This window comes from Spea bombifrons, chromosome 3 (assembly GCF_027358695.1).
Source record: "Spea bombifrons isolate aSpeBom1 chromosome 3, aSpeBom1.2.pri, whole genome shotgun sequence".
Lineage (NCBI taxonomy): Eukaryota > Metazoa > Chordata > Amphibia > Anura > Pelobatidae > Spea > Spea bombifrons.
In genome coordinates, this window is record NC_071089.1 from 86,330,224 (window position 1) to 86,352,579 (window position 22,356).

Consider the following 22,356-nt stretch of genomic DNA (forward strand, 5'->3'; position numbering starts at 1 on the left):
CAAAAAAAAAAAAAAGTTAAAAAATATATAAAAATGTGATAACGTCAAAAAATATTTACATAATAAATTAAATTATAAAAAATCACCCACATTAAAAATAACAATATTGAATGGAATAAAAAAAAGAAGTTCTGTTCAAACCAATTTTATTTCTGATGATTCCTTTTATTTATTATGGATATATTTTTTTCTTAAAAAATACAGTGAATACTTTCTAGCTACTTTGTCTATAACCTGGAATCATATAAATGCAGGTTTAAAAATGAATTTCATGTTAAAAATGTTACAAACATTTTAGTAGTTTAAGTGTTTGTTTTAGTCTTTGTATTAACACTGGGCTCTGCCAGGTGAAGACCATTAAGGGCTTGTGACAGCCAGACTGTTGCACATATCCATGCATGTGCACAGTGGTGTATTCTGGTTTAGGCCAAATTTGAACAAATTCGAATGCACAAATTCGAAGTCTAATTTGGACTAAAAATGACCACATTAATTTCTAAGAATTTGAAACGACGGGAACAGGTGAAACCCAACATAAATATGACCACATTGTAACAATGTGAAACTTAGTAAAGTATGACACAATTGTGTCTTCAACGATTTTTGACAGTATTAAATATATGCAGTGGTTTTGGTTTCCAAATTTTCCAACCTTGGGACCTCTGCCCACAGTACCCTGGAGGTAATTGATCACACCTTTAAGTTTAGTGGTTAATTACTTTTTGTATATAAGTAAATATATGTTGCTTTTAGCACATTGTGGAATCCATCAGCCTTTATTTGCCAGGCGTTGTAAAGACTGGACACTTCTACATCTGCTGCTGCTAAAATAACAGATAACAGATAAGGACCATCTCTTTGGTCAACATAGTACACCATAAATTTTAAAATTGCCATGGGGGTTAGTGACCTGTTTTTTCTATTGCCAATATTGGCATGTTTGGCAATCTATAATCATTTACCTTTTGTTTGCAGTTCTCTGACAATAAGGTCAAGGAAATAGACACAGGGCTTTAACAACAGACTATATAACCACAGGATCTGGGATTCACAGTATGGTCTATCTGATTTGGGACCACAAATATAGCATTTTCCATTATGGGGAAAGATTGCATATTGATCCTGTTTGCATTAATCTCATTGTGTAGTGCTAGAAGCCCACCATTCCCCAACATAATCCCTGTAGATTGCAATGCTACAGAATTCGAAGCAGGGGTGGCCCTGGACTTAATCAATGATGCTCGAGATGAAGGTTTTGTCTTAAAGCCCTTCCGTGTTGTTGATGCATTCCGGCAAGAGGTAAATATGCTATTTCCAGGGCATTCCAAAGCACATTTAACAATGTATGGTGTTTTCCTTTGCTAGGTTCATTTATGTAAAAGACAATATTTCTAACAGAAACAGGCTTTGTATGCACACTGTAGAGGTGCTGGAGCTTTTATATTAATGAAATGGGAAAAGTTAGAAGAAACAGAAAATGTACAGCTAAAATAAATTAAGAAAATGTTTTCAAATCATTGAGGATTCTAATATATATATATGTTAAGAAATGTAAACATTATTGCAATAGAAAAAGGCTCAACTCGCATAAGATCTTCCTTAGGTGTGATTCCAATTGGATGATTCCAATTTGCAATATGACTTTAATTCTGCAGCATGAAGACATGAATAGGGTATTTTATGGTTCATTGCTGACAGTGAAAAATGATTTATATGACCCCAGCGGTACATAACAGAAACATGTTATATTTAATATTTAAATAGTAAGCAACCCTCTCCTGAGTAGCACAAGTAGCTTCTCAAGTATATCTTTCACAAGTATTTTTTGCAATTAAAAATTGCTTTGAACAAAGTGCACTGGACACACATGTGCAACCCGGTGTCATCTAAATCTGTGGGCAAGCATAAGAGTGTGATGTATATGATGGCAAGGGCATCTACTCCCATGGACAAATGGGTAGTTTTTTACAACACATGTTTGTAAGACACTGTATGTTATAGTTCTATTCTATACTATGTTCTGTCCTGATCTCAGTCCCAGAAATTAGGTGGAGGCTCCATCTTCTATCTAACAGTAGATGTCTTGGAGACAGACTGCTCAGTGTTAAGTGGGGTAACATGGAAAAATTGTAGCAGTGAAGTCCCGTTCCACGAAACGGTAAGTCATTTGATTGTATCTGGACCTTGTAATATATTTGATTACATTACCACTATGACACGTACTGAATATTTATACAAATACTGGTTTTCCCTAAAACCAGTTAATAAATATCATGAGCGCAGGAGACGACGCAGCTGTGAATTAAAGTACTAGTATTGTAGTATATGAAATACCTGATCTTAAACCTCCAAAAGTGGTGGGTCAATTTTGTATAATAGATTTTATGCAATGTCACATTCAGAGACATTCAAAGTCCATATTTTAATCAAAAGCAGACTCACAGTATGCAGCAACAGAACATCTACCCGAACTAAAAATAAAATAAAATAATACTAATAAAAAGGGTTGTCACTTAAAAAAATGTCCCTAATATATTCTGAGTATATTAAGTAAAACATATATTTATACCAAAGTGTCACCCTGTCAAAGCACAGTCCACTAAAAATTGCCCCTTAAGCTTACATACAGTGTTTTATATATTGAAAAGGGGGTTTCCCAGGTGAATTTCCAGTTGTAGCTTACTGAATTCCCTTGTTTAAATGAAAAAATAGATTATTATTAACTAACCAATATGTACCTTAACTTTAGATTGGACTGAATTAAACCATATGTAATGTATGTCATAGGTGTTTGGCCGATGTAAAGCCGTTATCTACATATCCAAGCCATGGAGGATACTGAAATTGTACAACTACAACTGTACCATGACTCCAGGTAGGGGCGAAAAGGGCAGAGAGGATGTTCTGCATCATATTCATATAAGAATTCATATTACCATACAGTCACATGCAAAGTGTCATATATTCTACAAGCTACAAGATGAAGTTGGAGAATATCACTAGCTAACACTCAGTGTTAAACATACACTACTGTTCATTTCACTTAGAAATGTCCTTGTTTTGGAAACTAAAATAACGTCAAATTATCAGGAATACAGTATAGAAATTGTTAATGTTGTAAATGTCTATTTCAGCTAGAAACGACTGATTTTTAATTGAATATCTTCATAGGCACACAGAGGGCCTTATCAGCAGCCATCACTCCTGTGTTCCAAAGGCACATTGTGTTCGCTCATCCAAGTTTAAGTTTAAAAGGCAAATTGATCATTAAAATTCTCTTGCATTAATGTTAGCACAGCAAGGAATTCCCCAAAACTTTTGAACGTTAGTGTATCTCTAAGGTTGACACATTCCAGAAGTTGGGTGGCTGTGTCTTTATTTATACATCTTTCAAGGCTGCTACAGTTTAAACAAGTTTGCCAACCCCACTGTGGTGGTTTAAGCAAAGCATTTCCTACCAATATGGCACTGAAAGAACTTTCAGTGTTAATTTACAAGTACAGTCCATCTCTATCTGGCAACTCTGTGAACACCACCTTTAAAGATTGTCACCCTACTTCTACGGATTTATAAATGGCTAGCCAAAACTGAACCAATCGTGGTGAATACATATTATAGAAAATGTTTAGTAATTCATGATTGCATATTTGATGTGTAACACTTTCAATGCAATAGTTCCTTCCAGACTAGTACATAGTATGTGTCCTGACTGCCCCTCTATCATAAGAGATATTACACCAGACATCAAAACGAAGGCTGATCGAATGGTAGAAATATACAACAAGAACAACAACACAAATCATTTCAAGGTTGATCATATAGAAAGAGTGAGATCACAGGTAAGATTAAAACTGAGTTGCAAAGAAATGAATGCCAAAGATGTGTGTAGAAACCATAGGCCATGTCATATAGTATTATAGGGAGGCTATATCTGTGGTTTGTCTTTGAAGGGTTCAGACAGCATGATAACATAGTCTATTGAGACCTATTAACTGAAAACATTGTGTATTCAATTTTTGTTTTTAACAATTTAAAAGAAAAAAATCATATCACAGTTTTCTCAAAGTAGATGGATATACTTTGGTGCTATCCTTTAAATATGTTTATTGCTCAACACAAACAAAATTAGTATCATCTTTAAATTCTCTTAAACTCTTCCCAGAGCGCTCCCAAAATAGTCATTGACCCAAGCCCAATTTACATTGTAGGTACACAAGCCAAGCCTACTTGTCCTCTTTAGTCCTAGGTCCTTGTGCATGTCGAGAACCATGTGAACCATTTTAAACTTGGTATGCTAAATTATCCTCATAAAGCTTTTATCTTGAATGTACAGCACAGCCCTTGAGTCTTTGTAACGGTGCCAAGAAAGTAATTAAAATACTAGAACAGGAGATCTGGAGTTGTAGCAAATACAAATGCAATTGCTGCCATTTAAGCAAATCTGTATAGATTGACATGGTATGTAATTTACATTTTGCTTTTTATTTTCACAGTGGGTATTTGGTCGCTCTTATTTTCTGAAATTTACAATAAAGGAAACCGAGTGTCTAAAAACTCAGAGTAATGTTACCCTTTCAAACTGCAGTTTCCTCGGAGATCCTGTAAGTAGTTTGTTTTTGTTGATTATTTCACATACAGAAATCACACAACATAGAGCTATGATCACGTGGTTTCTGGTTAAGGTGTTTAAGTTCTTTAAGCATATAAATATGTTACTAAAATGTATGGTTTATATAAGGAATTAAAAAATATTTAAGAAAAAAAGCCACATAATTAAAAATGTTATTATATTATTAATTATATATATATATATATATATATATATATTAAACTTTTAATATTACACATTTCAACCTTTGTCCTGGTTAATATTTAGACGCTCGTTTGTATTATGCAATAATTTCGCCCACCTTATGTTAACCTGATTTTTCTAGTGGATGGAAATCTATCCTTTGCAATTTATTGCAGAAATGTATCAATATAAGTTACAACAGCAATTTCACAGAGCGATAAAAAAAATAACCATGTTTTCTCCTGTAGGATGTGGGGTTCTGCACTGGAAATGTTTACACACAGCCTACTGTAGGAGAAGTTTTTAATGTAAACTGCGAAATCTATGGACCACAGGTAATAAATCAAATTATCATATAATTCCAAACTTCTAGTTACATAGTAATGTTGAAATAAAGACATAAGTTCATCAAGGCTAGTGTTTCCAATGTATGCCTGAAAGCATTGATCCATAAAAAGTCAAAGCTCTTTTTAAGCTTGTGCCTCAGGAATGGCTTCAAGAGAATTGAGAATAATCTCTGCAACAACAACTTTTAAATTAAAATGTGTACAGATGAATACTGTTTCTTACAAAAAAACCTAGTTCATTTATAAAAGCCTCCAGATCAAAAGCTGTTACCGCTTTACAGCCCAGTAAAGAATGTCTTCTTTAAGTTTGAACTGAGGTGCCTCTTAATAAATGTTTCTTCCACACAAATGTATTTTAACTGAGAGAGGCGAGGAACAGGTATACAACAGTTTTAATAATGTAATGTGTTTTTAAGGATGATGACGACCATCATCATCATCATCATCGTCATCATCCTCACCACCATCATCATGGACGTGGACGTGGTGAGTGTCCAAATGATGAAGAGAGCCCAAACCAACCTCAGGATGGTCATGAGACCGCTGATGCCCCAACACAAAACAACGACAAGCCTGAGACACCCGGACACAGCCATAGACATGACTGTAGGCGCTGTCGATCAAACAGAGGCCATACACATGGTTGCAGACAACATCATCATCATGGCCATCCTCCACATCATCATCATCATCATCATCATCGCCATCATCATCCAGATCATCATCATCAACCAGATAACCACAACCAAACTTCTAAAAGACATAGTAGCTCATCTGAAGAACATACTGAAAAGAAACATGTTATTAGAAAGCCTAAGGGCTCAGTTGAATTGATCTATCTAAATGAGGGAGAGGTTTTACCAACACCAACCATCGATCATCAGGTTCCTCCCCAAACTCATTTTCATGATGTTATTGACTTCCCTAAAGCTAAGTCACCACTGGAAACTTGTCCTGGGCAAACAAAACAATCCATACCACAGATTTTAAACTTTTTTCCTAATGAAAAATAATAGCCATAAACATCCACACAATGAAACACTGTTACTCAAATAAATAGTATTAAAATCCCATGTTTTTATGTTGTGAATAATTAGACATTTGCTAAGATAGAAAATATATGGGGGGGATTTTGTTTTATTCGTTTTTGTTTTCTCATTATATTAATGCTTTTGGCTTACTACACCTTTCCCTTTATGTTTCTTTCTTAATCCTTTAAAAAGTGTTCTTGACACCATAGTATCCAATGGAATGGTTCAATCAAAAGAAACATTTTATTATCTGATTGTGAAAGGACCGTTGTTTAGAATTTGCACTAAAATCACTTTTAGTGCATAAACCCAATGCTTTATTTCTACCATTATCATTCGGGTCACCTTTCGGGTATTTAAATCCAGTCATCATGTGCCTCAACCAATTTGCCATTTCTTCTGTCAACTCCTGTCCATCAGAGTTTTCTCTCACTCAAATCTCCTCTTCCTTCTAACTTAAGTTGACCATAATCAATACTCATCACTCATCAGTGATGTCACCTTACAGGAAATATGTAAATGCCTACAGAATTGCTTTTCCTACAGAAAGCAATACAAACGTTCTGAGCTCACGAGTCTTTATCTTTTTCAAACTATCAGCAGCAAAAATGATGACTGTCAACAAAGTACTTCAAAGGATGTACCTTCTGTCTATGCAAGATCAACCAATGCTGTACACAACCACCTAACACAGGCCATATCAAAAGGATAAATATGGACACAATCTTACTACAAGTCTGTTTCCACCTTTGTAGCAAACCTTATAGTAGAACTTTACTTAAAAAGGCAGGACTGGTCATTAAACTAAACCATATAATGCCTAATTTAAGTACTTATCATTGGGCCACAGTATGATGTTATCTACTTAGCACGATACCAAGTAAATATTTGCAATATGGGTTAATGGAAAACTTCCATTACTTATCAGGTATCCCAAAAATACAAAGTTGATTTTTTTGCACGATAGTTAAATTTACCAGTCATTCTCAAATTGTAGCCTAAGAACCAATCAACATGACCTTAAGGAAAATGTATTCTTAACTAACAGAACTTTAGAGCATTATAATTAGAATAAATAGAACTTTAGTCCTTTAAATGTAAGCTCTCAAAATGTGTTTAAACTCATTTTTAAAGTCAAATACATCAGATATTTAGGGCATATGATGCAGCACTGAACTTTGAATATCAGACACAGTTCACCTGAAGTTTTACCTGGGGTATTTCACAACTTGGATCAATAGAAATAATATTAATACGATTTTAACCCATGACAATTTTATCTAGAAACGTGGAAAAAAAATATAAAGGGCAACATAGAAATACTGGATCAACAAGTTTGTATGTACATTGTATACCCAAAAAGTAATCTAGCAAGCAACCTCCATAAGCAGTGCAGAGTTTTACAGTCTTTGATGTGAAAAATGCAGTTCTCTGTTGGCCGCTTGGCCAGAATATGCCACCACTCTAGACATGATGATTTTTACAAATCATGTGCGTCCCTGGCACTGCCTGAATAGTAACCTAAAAACTCAAATTATAGCAGAAGCTCAACCTGCAAACAATAAACGTACTTGTATGTGATTAATTAGAAGTGGTTTGAAGGTAACTTCCAGCATCTGGAATATATAGTAGCAAATACCAAATATGTAATCTGCACAATATAAAAAAATTGCAATAAAAAAAATAAATAAACACGATACAGATTGAATGTGTGTTATTGTAATGTTATACATGAGGTGTTCATGGCATACATCCAAACAGTTTTTTTGTAAAAAAAAAAAAAAAAAAAAATGAGGTCCTAGTACTCATGTTTCTTTAAAAAAAATGCCAATACATATACACATCCTGTCCCTTACCCATACACAAACTCACTTCTGCCTCTTGCTTTGCTATAAACTAAATGCCCACCTCCTCAAGCCACCAAAGTGCTACGCCTCTACAGGCTCTAAGCCACCCCTCCACGGAGCCTGTACTCACACTAACACATCCAGACACAAACACATACCCAGACACTAAGACACAGATCCACTGGAACTAATACTAACACACAGACACACACTAACACAGACACATACAATGATGCATACACCCAGACTTTCAAACTAAAACACACATTTACTCATACTAACACACTCAGACACTCACACTAACATACACTAACGGAAACACTAACACACACGTCACAAACACTAACACACACAAGCAGGCACACACAATAATACATACACCAGACACTCACATTAACACACACCCAGACACAGACAAATGTGCTATTATACCCAGAGACACACAATCATCTCTTTTCATTGTTACTACCTCACCCTTTTCTGTCTTCTTGATTCTTGTGGTGGGAGCACAAGCGCTGCTATTACAAACCTCTGTGCCAGTGCTCCCTAGCAGTGCATGCAGCTCCATCAATTGCCGGGATGCACTGCAAGGAATCGCTGAAACAGAGGTCTGTAAGAGCAGAACTTGTCCCCTTCATTTTGGGCCAGTTAGAGGGAGATCCATGATCTCCCCAACCATCCCTGCTCCTACAGCTGCAGGCATTCAAGTCAGCCTCTGGAGAGAGCAGTCCCAATGACGGGCACCATGCCGAACACTAGGGTTGGCGGTATGCCATACTGTGGTGTACTATGGTAGGATGTAAAATTCCGGTGCTGAGCAGAAAGGAAGGCACCTGTGTAGGTTAGTATCTGACCTAAAACATAGAAATTCTTATCCATGATTATAAATGCCCTTGATTAGAAATGAGTTCTCTGTTGGCACTATAAATCAATGTTATGTATAATATAATATTTGTGATATATACCGTGAATTTATGATAATAAATATTCTTAGACAAAAAGTGTCTAAAATATAGTTTGAGAAGTATAACGATCATACTTGGATGTTATATAGATGCATAGAATGACAGATACGAATACAAGACCATATAAAACACACACAAAAATGTGAGCCAACTAAACTGACGTGAATCAAATTATTGTATTTACCTAGAGGCCCCAAATGTTTAAATGTTAATCATTCCCTGATCTGTTCTGAGTGAAAGGTAGATAGCCTTTAAGCATTTCACTGCCCACATACAATTGTTTGCGCAAACTGTTTGCATTGTAAAATTGGGCAACATCTGTGAGAGGAGGGTTTGTTTACCTTCCCCTTCCCAAGCAGTAACATTTTTTGTTTTCCTAATCCTAGGTATTGTTACTAGGTATTCAGACGCTCAGACTTTAAAGAGCAGTCCCCAGTATCCCTGGGTATCACTGCATACAATGAGGCTCCTAGGTGCAGTGCTTTTTTGTTCTTCTTTGCGGCTCATAGTTTGTGGCAATGAGGTTCTAACCGACGCTGACTGTGATGACCAAAGTATCTTTGAGGCAGTAGATCTGGCACTGAACGTATATAACATTGAGAAAGAAGACGGAAACCAGCTTATGCTCTACAGGATCACAGATGCCAAGACAAGGGTAAGTCTTATAAATTGTCTTATTGAGGATGTTCTAATTAATAATGTAATGCAACAAGGAACCTACACTTAACCAACCAACAGATCATTTTATTGTAATTGTTTTTATACACTGGTCTGCCATTAAAAAGCTGATGCAGTATCATAGTCATTAAGTCATATAATGGTCTTTATCATTAATTTAATAGCCTATTATCTGACTTGACCAGATTTCATCTGGCTCGAAAGATTACCATGTTAACTCTTTTTCCTAGTTTCTTAAAACACCATCACACAGCTGTATATTAACGTACATTTATCACAAATGTAATTCCAATTCACTTGTTTTCAAAATTATGTACTTACTGGTTGTATTCACAATGCTCTATTGCTTGTAATCTGCTTTACACTATATCTCCCAAATGTCTGTTTGGGACCAAACATATTTCCTCCCCTTAAGAGCTTGGTGTGTTTGCTGTGCAACAGAAAATGTGATTATAAAATATAAATGGAACATATTATTTTTCTAAATGCATTGCTCAGTTACATATATGATTTTTTGCACTTATTTTTATTGAAGATGGATATAGACATGTTTTGCATTTGCTGGAAATACTACAGTAGTGCCAGATCCCTGAAGACTCAGTCTTTGGGTAGAGGTGGACTGACCTTTTGGCTGCCATTTTCAATTGAAAACTTTAGTGGGTGCCCTCTTTGGGGGTAGACCAAGATGATATGGTCATCTCAATGGTCTTTTGAAAGGAGGGGCTGCATATCCTCCATGCCCTTACAATGGAACATGATTAATGAAGCACCACACCTCAAGCTTAGAAAAAAAAATCTTTATAGTCATCAATAGGTTACATAACATGTCTCAGTGAAGCCCTACCCCAGCTTAACTTCTAACCACACCCCAAAACAAAAGTGTCCCTCTTTAGCAACTTCAAATATTAGGAAGTAGGTACAGAGCTTTGCCAACCTGCTGGCCAAGAGTTGATATTGCACCATCTGTGGTCATACCTCAACCTACTCTAGGGTTTCTCGAAGGCCCTTAACACAGCCAAACAAAACATTATAGTAGTTAATACAGCAGTATGTTTTGAATTAATTTATGAAATACTAGCTCAGACTTTTACTTTTTTCTATTAACAGCTAGAAAATGATAATCTGCTACATACCTTTGTCAGTTATGATGTGCGTGAAAGTTCATGTGGAGTAAAGAGTGGCAAATTATGGCAGGAATGTGACTACAAAACACCAGAAATAGTAAGTAAACTACATTTTTATATTCATCTCTCATAAGTAGCATAAAACTTACCTACCTTAAAGGGACCGTTTACTGTCCCTGAAATCCCAAGAAAAGAAAAATGCATTATCCCGTGAGTAATCTAATATGCATTCTTCCTAAATGAAAAATATGAGTTGTACTACCTGTGGTAGCTGCTGCATCTGCCCTCCTCCTATGTGCTCCAACAATTATTGCAACTTATAAGTTGTCTGACCCCAGCCACAGCTTTTGCTGCCTGGGGCAAGTATACCATGTGCATGGAGACATGAGTGTCCAGTAGAGGGGGCAAGAAGGGGTACTTGCCTCCCTCCTGGAAATTCAAGGAGGCCTAGCTGCGTCTTCATAGAGTCTGCACCTGGGCAGTGACACAGTTTACAGGCTACAGACACAAGGTCCAGCTGCCTTGACTCTCAGCCAGTCTGGTATGTCAAGCATCATGGGGAAGTACAGCTGTAGTGTCAAGGGTTAGTTTTTATATCATTATGGATTGACACTTCTGCTCCTGTTGAATTCACACCTCATTAATTCTTAGCCATCCATTTAGCTGGTCAAACGTCATGATAATAACATCACTTACAGGTACTTATTTTAGTACAAGTTTTATGTTTGATGGAACATTAGGACAGATGGCTCATAATAGTAATCACACATAATAGATGTTTGGTTTAACCATATAATTTTCTGTTTGTCTAGGCATTGGGAAAATGCTCAGTACATGTTCTCGTCAACACAGAGCATAAAAGCAGCGACGTTGTTTCCCAAAACTGCAGCTTGCCTATAGGTATGTATGTCAATATATAAAATGTATTGTAGTAACTATGTACATATGGTTCCTCTTTTATAATTGAAGGGGCAGTCTAATGTTCTATGCAGCTTCACCTACAAAGAATCAGTACTGATGTACTTTCCAAGTACTTTGACATGCATTCTTTACTATTTCTTATGTATTAAAAACAAAAATAAAGCAATTACTTAGGAGAAGCTGTAGCTCCAAACCTGCAGGACAATGTCTCCTCTTTGGTCCTCTTTTCACATCACCGATTGACTATTTTAAGAAGCCAATCAGTGTTAGGAAAGCTCTCTCTTCATATGTGCATGGTGGGTCTCATTAGGCTCCCTCCACAAGTTTAACACAGCCAGTGCTGGAGCTGGAAAAGCTCAAATAAAGCATGCAAGTTCACTACTAATGAGTAATTAAATGTAATTTAATTGTGTCAGAAGTGAAATAATTATCAGGAAACAACAGGGATTAATTGAAATTAGCAAATCTGCCAATGTAACTGCAAGGGGAAACAGCCGATGGTAGGATGTGCTCATGTACTGTTGGGACATATTTTTTTTAGTGGAACCTACAGTTTCTGTTGTCCAGCTGCCCTGCCTTGGATGCGATGTACATATTGACACCAACAATGAAGAGGTGTTGAAAAATGTGCAGGCAGCAATAGAAAGAATGAACAGTTTGGGAAACCACCCCTTTCTCTTTGATGTGGAGGACATTCAAAAGGCCACTCGCCAGGTCTGTAGCTACATAATGGTTGACCTGGACTCATGCAGTGAATTAGCAGATATTTGTTTTACTGTACTCTCTGTGTGTGGTGTGTTCAAAAACCCATGGGCTTGTAGATGGATTGAACATTTCAACTCCATTTTTTAAAATGCATTATTAATGGCAAGTCCCAGCTTGATTCTTACATGAAGAGCTGGTCCTACATAACGCATATTTAATCTGGGGAAATGAGGATCTCGCCGATTTAACATTATGGAGGTCAGCAATATTTCCCCAGAAATGATCCTTGTTTTCTTCACATACTGCATCAACTATAGTTATGTCTCTTGTCTAGAGTGTGAAATATTCTACTTAACCTGTTGATTTGTATATATTTTAGGTGGTGAGGGGATGGATTTATAAAATTGAGTATAAGGTCAGACAAACCAATTGCTCTAAAAGCATATTTTCAAGCGTAACCTCAGAAGAATGCGAACTTGATAAAGATGGAGTAAGTATATTGAATTGCTTCACATCCCTCAGTGGTCTACCTCTTACAGGGGCCACTTATTACAAAAAAAAATAGAGATACTGTAAAAATGTATGGAAAGAAAAGTATTTTGAGGAATGGTTATATAATGTACTTGTTTTATTACATTATACACTGACACCCACACATACACATTCGCTGACGCCAAATACTAACACACACTCATGGTAACACCATACACTAACACACACACATACATATATTAACATCACATGCTTACAGGCTAACTCCATATGCTCACATAAAAGCTAACACCATACAAACGCACACTCTAACCCAAAATTGTACTAAAGAGCATAGAGCCGCCATTGCTTTGGACTGAGTTAGTAAATTCTAGGGAGAAAAACCAAATATCCATACTTCGTTGGACCTGTTCTGTCCTGTCATGTCCTGTCTACCCTTTGTACAGTGCTGTGGAATCCTTTGGTGCTATTTAAAACAATAAATAATAATAATATTGGGTGAACAAGTATAAATGTAAAGTTGCATAAAATGGAATTTTTTATTCTGGCCCAATAAAAGATATATAAAAAAAAAAATCTAGTGCTCTCGGAACTGAGATACCAGCAAAATGCGCAGGGTTTGAAGGTTCACCCAATGTGTACATACACATACAGCTTAGAGTTGAATGATTATTTGTTGTTTTATATAGTGCCATCCTATTCCATAGCAGTGTACATTAGGTAAATAAGACATAACAGTTAGTATAGCACATATCAATATTAATTAACAGAAATAAAAGCAAAGTAGGACCCTACTCAAACAAGTTTAGAAAATAAGTTGTAATACAGCTCACATCAAACGCTGCATGGGCTGCCAACTAAAAATTGCTTACCAACTCTGTAATGTTAATTGTTTTGTTTTCATTTAGCAACCAGGTCACTGTAAAAGTCGTGTGTTTGTAACGCCTAAAGGAGAAATTAATGACATATCACTGGAATGCATCTCAGACACAGGTACTTACGATTACAGTTTTCTCCTATACTGTATATATATTTTTAGGTAATTTTTAGTAGAAGCCACTCTACATAGTCTGATTTCAATTTGTGTGTGTGTGTTGGCAGCACACCATGTAATCTGTATTTTACTGTTTTAGGGTTTTGTCTTAGCTGTCCTAATGAAGTAGAACCACGTGATCCAGTCCTTCTGAATTTGCTAAAAGATGTCATCAATGAATACAATTCAAATAGTAACAATACATACCTTTTTAACGTTCTGACTGTTGTGAAAGCCACAAAACAGGTGGGCAAATTCATTTCTAAGGGAATAACATTTCTGCAAAAGGTGTGACAAACCTGTCATTTTTTGGTTCAAGCAATAACTAGTAGTTACAGTTTTAGATTCTCAAAGTGTCAAATATGTGTTTTGAGCTGAGCTAAGTCAATGATTTATGAAAAACATTTGACATAGAGCAACCATGTTTTATACTTCTGAATTAGACCATGCGTTATTGCTTTGCAGGTTCTAAACATTATCCATATAAAAAGCTTGTAATCTTGTTAGCTTTTCTCTTTCTTCTTTAAAGTGGAAGTCTAAGACCTACCAAGAACTCACACCTTGTAGATAGCTATACACAGACTAAACAGACTCCATGGACATGTAAATCTCTATTAGTATTATTATGCATTATGAGGGACCAGCTCCCAGGGCCGGACTGGGACTGAAAAGCAGCCCTGGAAAAATTTGGAGACCAGCCCCATATAGTTTATCTCACGGTCGCGCTCTTTAACCACACGCACCCCTTATACACACCCGAGTCACACTATTCACCATTCTTTTTATCTCATTATTTGTATTAAAATGCCAGAAAGCAAAAGTGTTAAAAGGCCCTAATAAATGAAATACATTACACATAATGGGATCAAAACATTTACTACTGCGAACATTTTAGATGAAAAAGTTCAGTGGAACAAAACAGTGATGACATTATTCTTCACGATATTCTGGTAAGAAACTTTTGTTTCTTTATTAATTCATGTAGACTATTTTTTTCATATTTAATATAAGCTATGATTGAGACATGTTTGTGTTTTTTTCCTTTTATTTGCCAACCTACCCCCGAGTTATGCACATCTGCCCCCAGGCTTGCCACTCTGCCCCCCTGATATGCCTTCTAACCCCCTATATGCCACTCTGCCTCCAGAAATGCCTTATACCCCCTATATGCCACTCTGTCCCATGATATGACTTTTAACCCCCTGTATGCCACAAAAGGCATATCATGGGACAGAGCGGCATATAGGGGGTATAAGGCATTCCTGGAGGCAGAGTGGCATATAGGGGGTTAAAAGGCATATCATGGGGCACTCTGCCTCCAGAAAAGCCTTATGCCCTCCTATATGCCACTCTGCCTCCCCAATATGCTTTATACCCTCCTATATGCCACTCTGCCCCATGATATGCCTTTTAATCCCCTATATGCCACTCTGCCTCCCTGATATGCCTCAATCCTCCTATATGCCACTCTGCCCCGTGATATGCCTTTTAACCCCCCTTTTGCCACTATACCTCCAGATATGCCTTTTGACCTCCTCTATGTCACTCTGCATCCAGAAATGCCTTATACCCCTATATGCCACTCTGTCTCATGATATGCCTTCTAACCTCCTATATGCCACTCTGCCATATAGGGGGTTAAAAGGCATATCATGGGACAGAGTGGCATATAGGGGGGTATAAGGCATTTCTGGAAGCAGAGTGGCATAAAGGGGGTTAAAAGGCATATCATGGGGCACTCTGCCTCCAGAAAAGCCTTATGCCCCCCTATATGCCACTCTGTCCCATGATATGCCTTTTAACCCCCAAATGCCACTCTGCCTCCCTGATATGCCTCAACCCTCCTATATGCCCCTCTGCCCCGTGATATGCCTTTAACCCCCTTTTTGCCACTATACCTCCAGATATGCCTTTTGACCTCCTATGTCACTCTGCATCCAGAAATGCCTTATACCCCTATATGCCACTCTGTCCCATGATGATATGCCTTTTAACCCCCTATATGGCAGAGTGGCATATAGGGGGTTAGAAGGCATATCATGGGACAGAGTGGCATATATGGGTATAAGGCATTTCTGGAGGCAGAGTGGCATAAAGGGAGTTAAAAGGCATATCATGGGGCACTCTGTCTCCAAAAAAGCCTTATGTTTCCCTATATGCCACTCTGTCCCATCATATGCCTTTTAATCCCCTATATGTCACTCTGCATCCAGAAATGCCTTATACCCATATATATGCCACTCTGGCATATAGGGGGTTAAAAAGCATGTCATGGGACAGAGTGGCATATAGGGGGGTATAAGGCATTTCTGGCGGCAGAGTGGCATATAGGGGGACACACTTACATACACACACATGCTGAAAACACATTCAAAAAAATATTATACATTTTGTACAAAAAAATACATTACTTTACTCACCTTCTACTTCTCTTGACTTCCGTCCTCTGATAGCAGCACACTGTTCTCTTCTCTCTCCTGACAGGATGTCACTGACCTGACATCCGGTGCTGCAGCGAGGGGGCGGAGCTTCCAACCCTCACGCTGCTCCCATCACTATGCAGCCATCAGACTGCTGGGAATGTAATCTAAACGGCCGATGCGTGCTGATGCCGCCGGCCGGAGCTACTTTAACACTTTTTTTTTTTTATTTATATGGTAAGCAGGATCGGCTCGCCATATAAAGTAAAAAAAAAGTATTAAAGTAGAGCCGGCCGGCGGCATCAGCACGCACCGGCCGTTTAGATTACATTCCCAGCAGTCTGATGGCTGCATAGTGATGGGAGCAGCGTGAGGGGTGAAAGGTCAGTGCGAGGGGGCGGAGCTTTCACCCCTCACGCTGCTCCCATCACTAGGCGGCCATCGCACACGGCCGCTGGGTGCCGATGCGGCCGACCGGCGATACTGTAATACATTTTTTAAATTTAATATGGCAAGCCGGACCAGCTTGCCATATTAAATTAAGAAAAAAGTATTATAGTAGCGCCGGCCGCATCGGCACCCAGCACCCGCTCAGATTAGGTTTCGGGCAGCCTGGGGGGCAATTGCCCCTGGTCCCAGCCCACGGACCTGCCGGCCCACCGGGAAATTTCCCGGTATCCCGGTGGGCCAGTCCGGCCCTGCCAGCTCCTATAAACTCCTTATGTAAAAATAGTCTTGTTTAATGCATAATAAATCAGAAAGAGGTCTTGAATAGACCTTGTTAATGGACCTTCTCATGGAGGGCAAGCAAACCTGTTTGGTGAATTAATATTAGGGTCTTCCTTTATGGTCCCGTTGGAACCCATTGTGGGTTCTCAGTTGCACAGACATGTTCTAATAAAACAGAGAACATATAAATAGGTTTAACTTCACATTAAGCTCAGCTTCTATATGCTCTATATTATAGTTAGAGCGTGTATTTATTTATTTCTACATTTATTTCTACATTTATTGCAGCAGGAAACCTCTGTTTTACACTAAAGGATGCCATTATTTTTATTCACATATCCACAAACCCCTGATAGGTTGGTACAGTGAGGGAATTTAAACATCCATTGAACAACTATAAGGATATCCTGAATATAAAATAAGACCAAGGGTCAAATGAGGTTTTTATTACAGGGAAATTGACAGATCAGATGGGCTTATTGGTTCCGATTCATTGTCCACTTCTATGTTTACTCCCCATTACAAACAGTATAGTATATTGATATCATAGTAATTTGAAATATGAATGTAATTTGAATTAACTTGCTGCATGCTCCTTTTCTGCCTTTCATCTACAGGCTTCCAATGGAATAATATATGATGTAAATTTTAAAATTAAAGAGACCAACTGTACAAAGCTTGATTATGTTTTCCTGGAAGAAGAATGTCATTCCTTACCATCTGCAGTAAGTTCTCTGGAAATGTTTTTATATTGTTTTTTCATATATATATAATAAAGAGTAACATTGCTTTACTGGCCAAGACTGTCTGTGGGGAAAATTTCTGGTGATCCACTGAGCCCGGTAAATTATTTAAATGCCAGGGTCTGCTATTGGCCCCAGGCCTGACCTGATCACTAATCCTACATTATTCTAATTGTAAATAGTTTATTCAGTAAAATACTGTGAAGAAATCCCTAGATATAATCAATGCATGTTTTGCAGTCCTTCATAATGCATAGAAAGGTCAGGGAGTTAAAATAATCCCGCTCACGGCAACCCCCCCTGTATTTAGTGAAAACATTGCCTAGCCCTGTTTTTCAGTGACTACTACTAAGGGAGACTGCGCATGCTGACACTCGTGTGATATAAGCTAAACATACAATTATTTTATTTTTCTGAAAAAATTTGTTCCGCAGGCACCCAGTTTTATTTTGTTTCACATTTGGTCCAGATTCAAATTCTTGCAGTCTTTAGGTTATATGGCATTAACCCCTTAAGGACAATGGGCAGCCCCTAAACCCATTGGAAACAATGCATTTTGAGCCTGTACATGTACGGGCTTTGTCATTAAGGGGTTAATACCTGTGATAAATCTAACATTGCAAAATAAAGTCAGTTGCAAAGTACATTATGACATGACTAATACCACGGTAGTATGATCTTTTTTTTCTTGTCCATACGCGATTAGTTTAATTATTTATGTATTACAAAGGCAAATTATTCTAGACACCCAAAACCTATATTTCTATGTCTGTGATATTACAAAAATATCTTAATTAAAATGGTCAGACTAGATGCCATCAACTTCTTTGTTTCAATTGGAACAAGCTCTGTTTTATGGAACATTTTTTTTTTCACCAGAAACTGTATACGTTGGTTAAATCACTCAATGTATTGTTCATAAATTTGAGAAGTGTGTTTCTTTTTTCCTTTACTTTCCTTCAGGAAATTTTAAGCTGTAATGCCAATATAAATGTAACAGATAAAAACACCCGCTCCAGTTATGAATGCTCAACCCAACCTCTGTTTACATCGGTAAATATATTTAATTTTATTTTTTTTACTTGTTGCTTTACGTAATTTGAAAAATACTTATAAACGCTTCAAAATATATTATGCTTTGTTGTACCGTCCAACAAAGGGAAATGGTTGTTAGATTTTATTTACAATCCAGTGGTCTAATCTAGTATTATCCCATTCTAGATTCATGGCAAAAGGATGGTTATGGCCAGCTTAGCCAGGGCTGGATAAGATATGCATATATTATAGGAATAAATAATAATCATGTCTTGTTGTCATATTGAAGTCTGTGTGGCTACTATTCAGCCATTCCTACCTTGTGTAATGTGCGCCTAACTGGAAATCCAGTGCTAAATGTACCTGGCCAGTTGACAACATAGGTTAGTATGTTATGGTTAAGCTTGCTCTTTAACCAATTCTTATTATTGTGGAGAAACCCTGAGACCTGACAGGAAATACTGCAAGGATGAAATAATTATTCAATGACAAATCTATTTTCCCTAAAGTATACATTTTTGCCTTCTACTCCAGAAAAAAGACTGGTGGTACTTGTATCCCTGTATTCTATATCTGTTACTCTCACACTCCAGTCCAATGACTACCAGTAGGTCCCAGGCAGTGCAAAGTGGTCCTCCAGATAGAACAAGAAGTATGGGAGGCAAGGCAGGGTTTTTAAAAATGTGTGCCTGCATAAGATCGTATGTGGCCTTTGTGGCCTTTGTGTACCCAGATTTGTATAGGAACAATCATGCCAAATATTTTAAGAGTTAAGTTTGGAGTAGCTGTATTAGTCCAGTGTATAAGAATGCAAAAAAAAACCCAGAATGTTGCAGAATCTTGTAATACCTTTTTAATTGGACTAACAGTATTTAAAATAATCTGTTAGTCCAGTCAAAAAGGTATTACAAGATTCTGCAACATTCAGTTTTTTGGCATTCTCAAGAGTTATGAATAATTCTTCAGCTGTGTGGACCTTTGGATATACAGTATATTGAAAAGATACAGCAGAGATAAAAATCCACATTTTTGCGCACCCATAATCACAACCTAATAGAAGCACATCAGAAACACTACTCCACTATTCCAACTTTTTTTTTAAACTTTTTTAGGCATCACGTATTTCGCTAAAGGGTCTTTCCCCACTCCGTATGAGTTTACCTGAATCGAGAGTTTTGAGACGAGCCGTACGGGGGCTGAAGAAATCAAAATGTGGTCCAAATCATAAAGGAAACAAGGGAAATAAACATGGGAAAAAAGATAAGAAAAAACCCAATCACAAGCATTGTGACTCTTCTGAAGAATCCGGAGAAGATGAAAGGAAAGAATATGATGTAACAGTAAAACCACCTGTGCCAGCAACTACAACTCAAATTATAAAGGTCTTCCAGACAACCCAAATACCAATAGTGAGTTTAGATCATGGAGAAGAAACGACACATATTACCCCTCCTCTATTTCCCGTTATTCCATCATTGCCAGAGGATGAAGGGATTTTCCCAAATATTCATGATGATGTTTTGTTAGATCTGCCAGACTTAGAAACTGCCCCAAGATGCCCTGGGAAGCTGTGGCAACGGAGAGGTTCACTTGGGCCAGTTACTACATTGAAACCACATATATCCCCAAGTGGTATACCTTCACATGACCAAGCACAGGAACAAAAATCTCCTCAACCTTTTACAGATGAAGATCTATTAAGTATTCTAGATTTTAAGCGTTAGCCAACCACAAGCTAAATACAAAATGAAATTAAACCCATCAATTATAACATCTAGGTTTAACATACACATTTGCATAAGATAGTAGGGCAACATTGTCACTCTTGTCTGTAACACTTTGAAAACATTCCTGAACATCTGAAAGTAAAACACTATATTTGGAATTTTTTACAATATAATGAACTGATGATTTATAATAGTAATGTGCTTAAAATTTTAGGTATAAAAACACAATAAAAATGCCAGATGAATGTTTTCAGATCATTTAACACTTTTTCAGAAATACAAATGGTATAAAATATAGTTCAAAGGCTTGGCTACTATAGAATATAGGATAATGACAGATACTTCAATGACTTTTTCCATCAGAAAAATAACTGATTTGTTCCATGAAAATATCCACTAATTATCATTGTAAGCTCGCTGACGAGGGTGATCTTTACATTTTGGTATGTGATGCACTACTAATAATATTAATAATTATTATTAATTAATGATCATAATTTATTCCCAATTACCACAAGTATTAATAATATATGATAGGCAAATATAATATAATATGCATGTTAAGGCCCTAGATAGCATGATATAGGTATCTAGGTTACACACATGCAAGGTTCAATATAAGCCAGCCTGATAACCGTGTGCTGATTTTGTGCTGTCATGTAACAGAATGTGACCCTGCTGTAGTAACCTGGCAGCTCACACCATGTGAGCATCTATGAGGACAGGTTTCATGCAAGGAACAGTTGTGTTGATCACAGGAGCTACAGGGCTAGAAGGCCATTTGTTTTTATTTGCTCCTTGGGGCCATATGTTGCCAGTCCTGGCCTGGCCGGAACGGAATCTACCAAAAACATGAAAACAGCATAACTAACTTGTCACCATCAGAGGATGGATGTCATTTTAGTCCAGAAAGACCTTGAGGAACATGAACTGTTAATCAATAGGTTTATAGAAACCGTGCCACATTTAACATGCCTCAAGGTTTCTGTATGCTTGTAATGGTAAGGAAACAACATCTGAAATGCCAAAGTAAAATGTTCAGCATGGTCTAAGATCTTGGCAAGGGTCTGGGCTGGTCCTAGCCAAATTGCACATCAGGCAAGAATACCCTGTACCACCACAATTATTGTAAGGTTTAGGGTTATAGAGCATTATGATACACCCATACTCAACAACCATTCTGAGCTAAGCACAAGGAGAAAGGTCCATAACATTTGGGTCCTAAAGAGTGTCTGTCCCTAATAGAGATGGACTTGGGAAGTATAGTTATTTGCAAACAGTCTGGGTATATCAAAATAAAAATTATAATTATATTATATTTTATTATCTGGTGTAGCATATGGTCCGCACAGAGCGCCATGGCAACAGGGGCGCTGTCCGGGACTTAAATTATAACATCGTTTGATTTTTTTGTAACTTTATTTAACATCCTCCATATTAAATAAAGTTTTTTTAACTTTATTTAACATGGAGGATGTTAAATAAAGTTAAAAAAAAAACAAAAAACGGTGTTTTCATTTAAGTCCCGGGCAGGGTTGCTCGTGAAGTTTTCAGCAAGTTTTCAGCAGTGCGAAGGGGCAGAGGGGGAAAGGCATTGAGAAGGGGCAGAGGGGGGAGATTTTTTTCCTTTCTTTTTTTTTTGGTATGGGGGGGCGCCAGAGGAGTAGTCTGCACAGGGCGCCAGAACACTTAAGGCCGGGTCTGGTCCCACTAAAATTGAACATATGAACATTCTGTAGAATCTGGAAACACTACAAATGCAGTGAT

The 22,356-nt window shown here is 37.3% G+C and overlaps 2 protein-coding genes across 2 annotated transcripts; both read left to right on the forward strand.

Annotated features, from left to right (window-relative positions):
• Positions 1-1,076: 1,076 nt before the first annotated feature.
• LOC128483078 (fetuin-B-like) lies at positions 1,077-6,210 on the forward strand. The gene is made up of 7 exons (XM_053459126.1): positions 1,077-1,299; positions 2,036-2,158; positions 2,788-2,875; positions 3,676-3,839; positions 4,494-4,601; positions 5,041-5,127; positions 5,556-6,210. Exons 1-7 carry the CDS (start codon positions 1,099-1,101, stop codon positions 6,150-6,152), a joined length of 1,368 nt encoding a protein of 455 aa, XP_053315101.1. The 5' UTR covers positions 1,077-1,098; the 3' UTR covers positions 6,153-6,210.
• Positions 6,211-9,357: 3,147 nt separating this feature from the next.
• Positions 9,358-20,842, forward strand: LOC128483120 (T-kininogen 1-like). Its single transcript, XM_053459179.1, has 10 exons — positions 9,358-9,637; positions 10,768-10,881; positions 11,597-11,684; positions 12,247-12,419; positions 12,790-12,900; positions 13,811-13,895; positions 14,036-14,181; positions 17,702-17,809; positions 18,791-18,880; positions 19,975-20,842. The coding sequence occupies exons 1-10, from the start codon at positions 9,443-9,445 to the stop codon at positions 20,584-20,586; spliced, it is 1,722 nt and encodes a 573-aa protein (XP_053315154.1). The 5' UTR covers positions 9,358-9,442; the 3' UTR covers positions 20,587-20,842.
• The last annotated feature ends 1,514 nt before the right edge of the window (positions 20,843-22,356 follow it).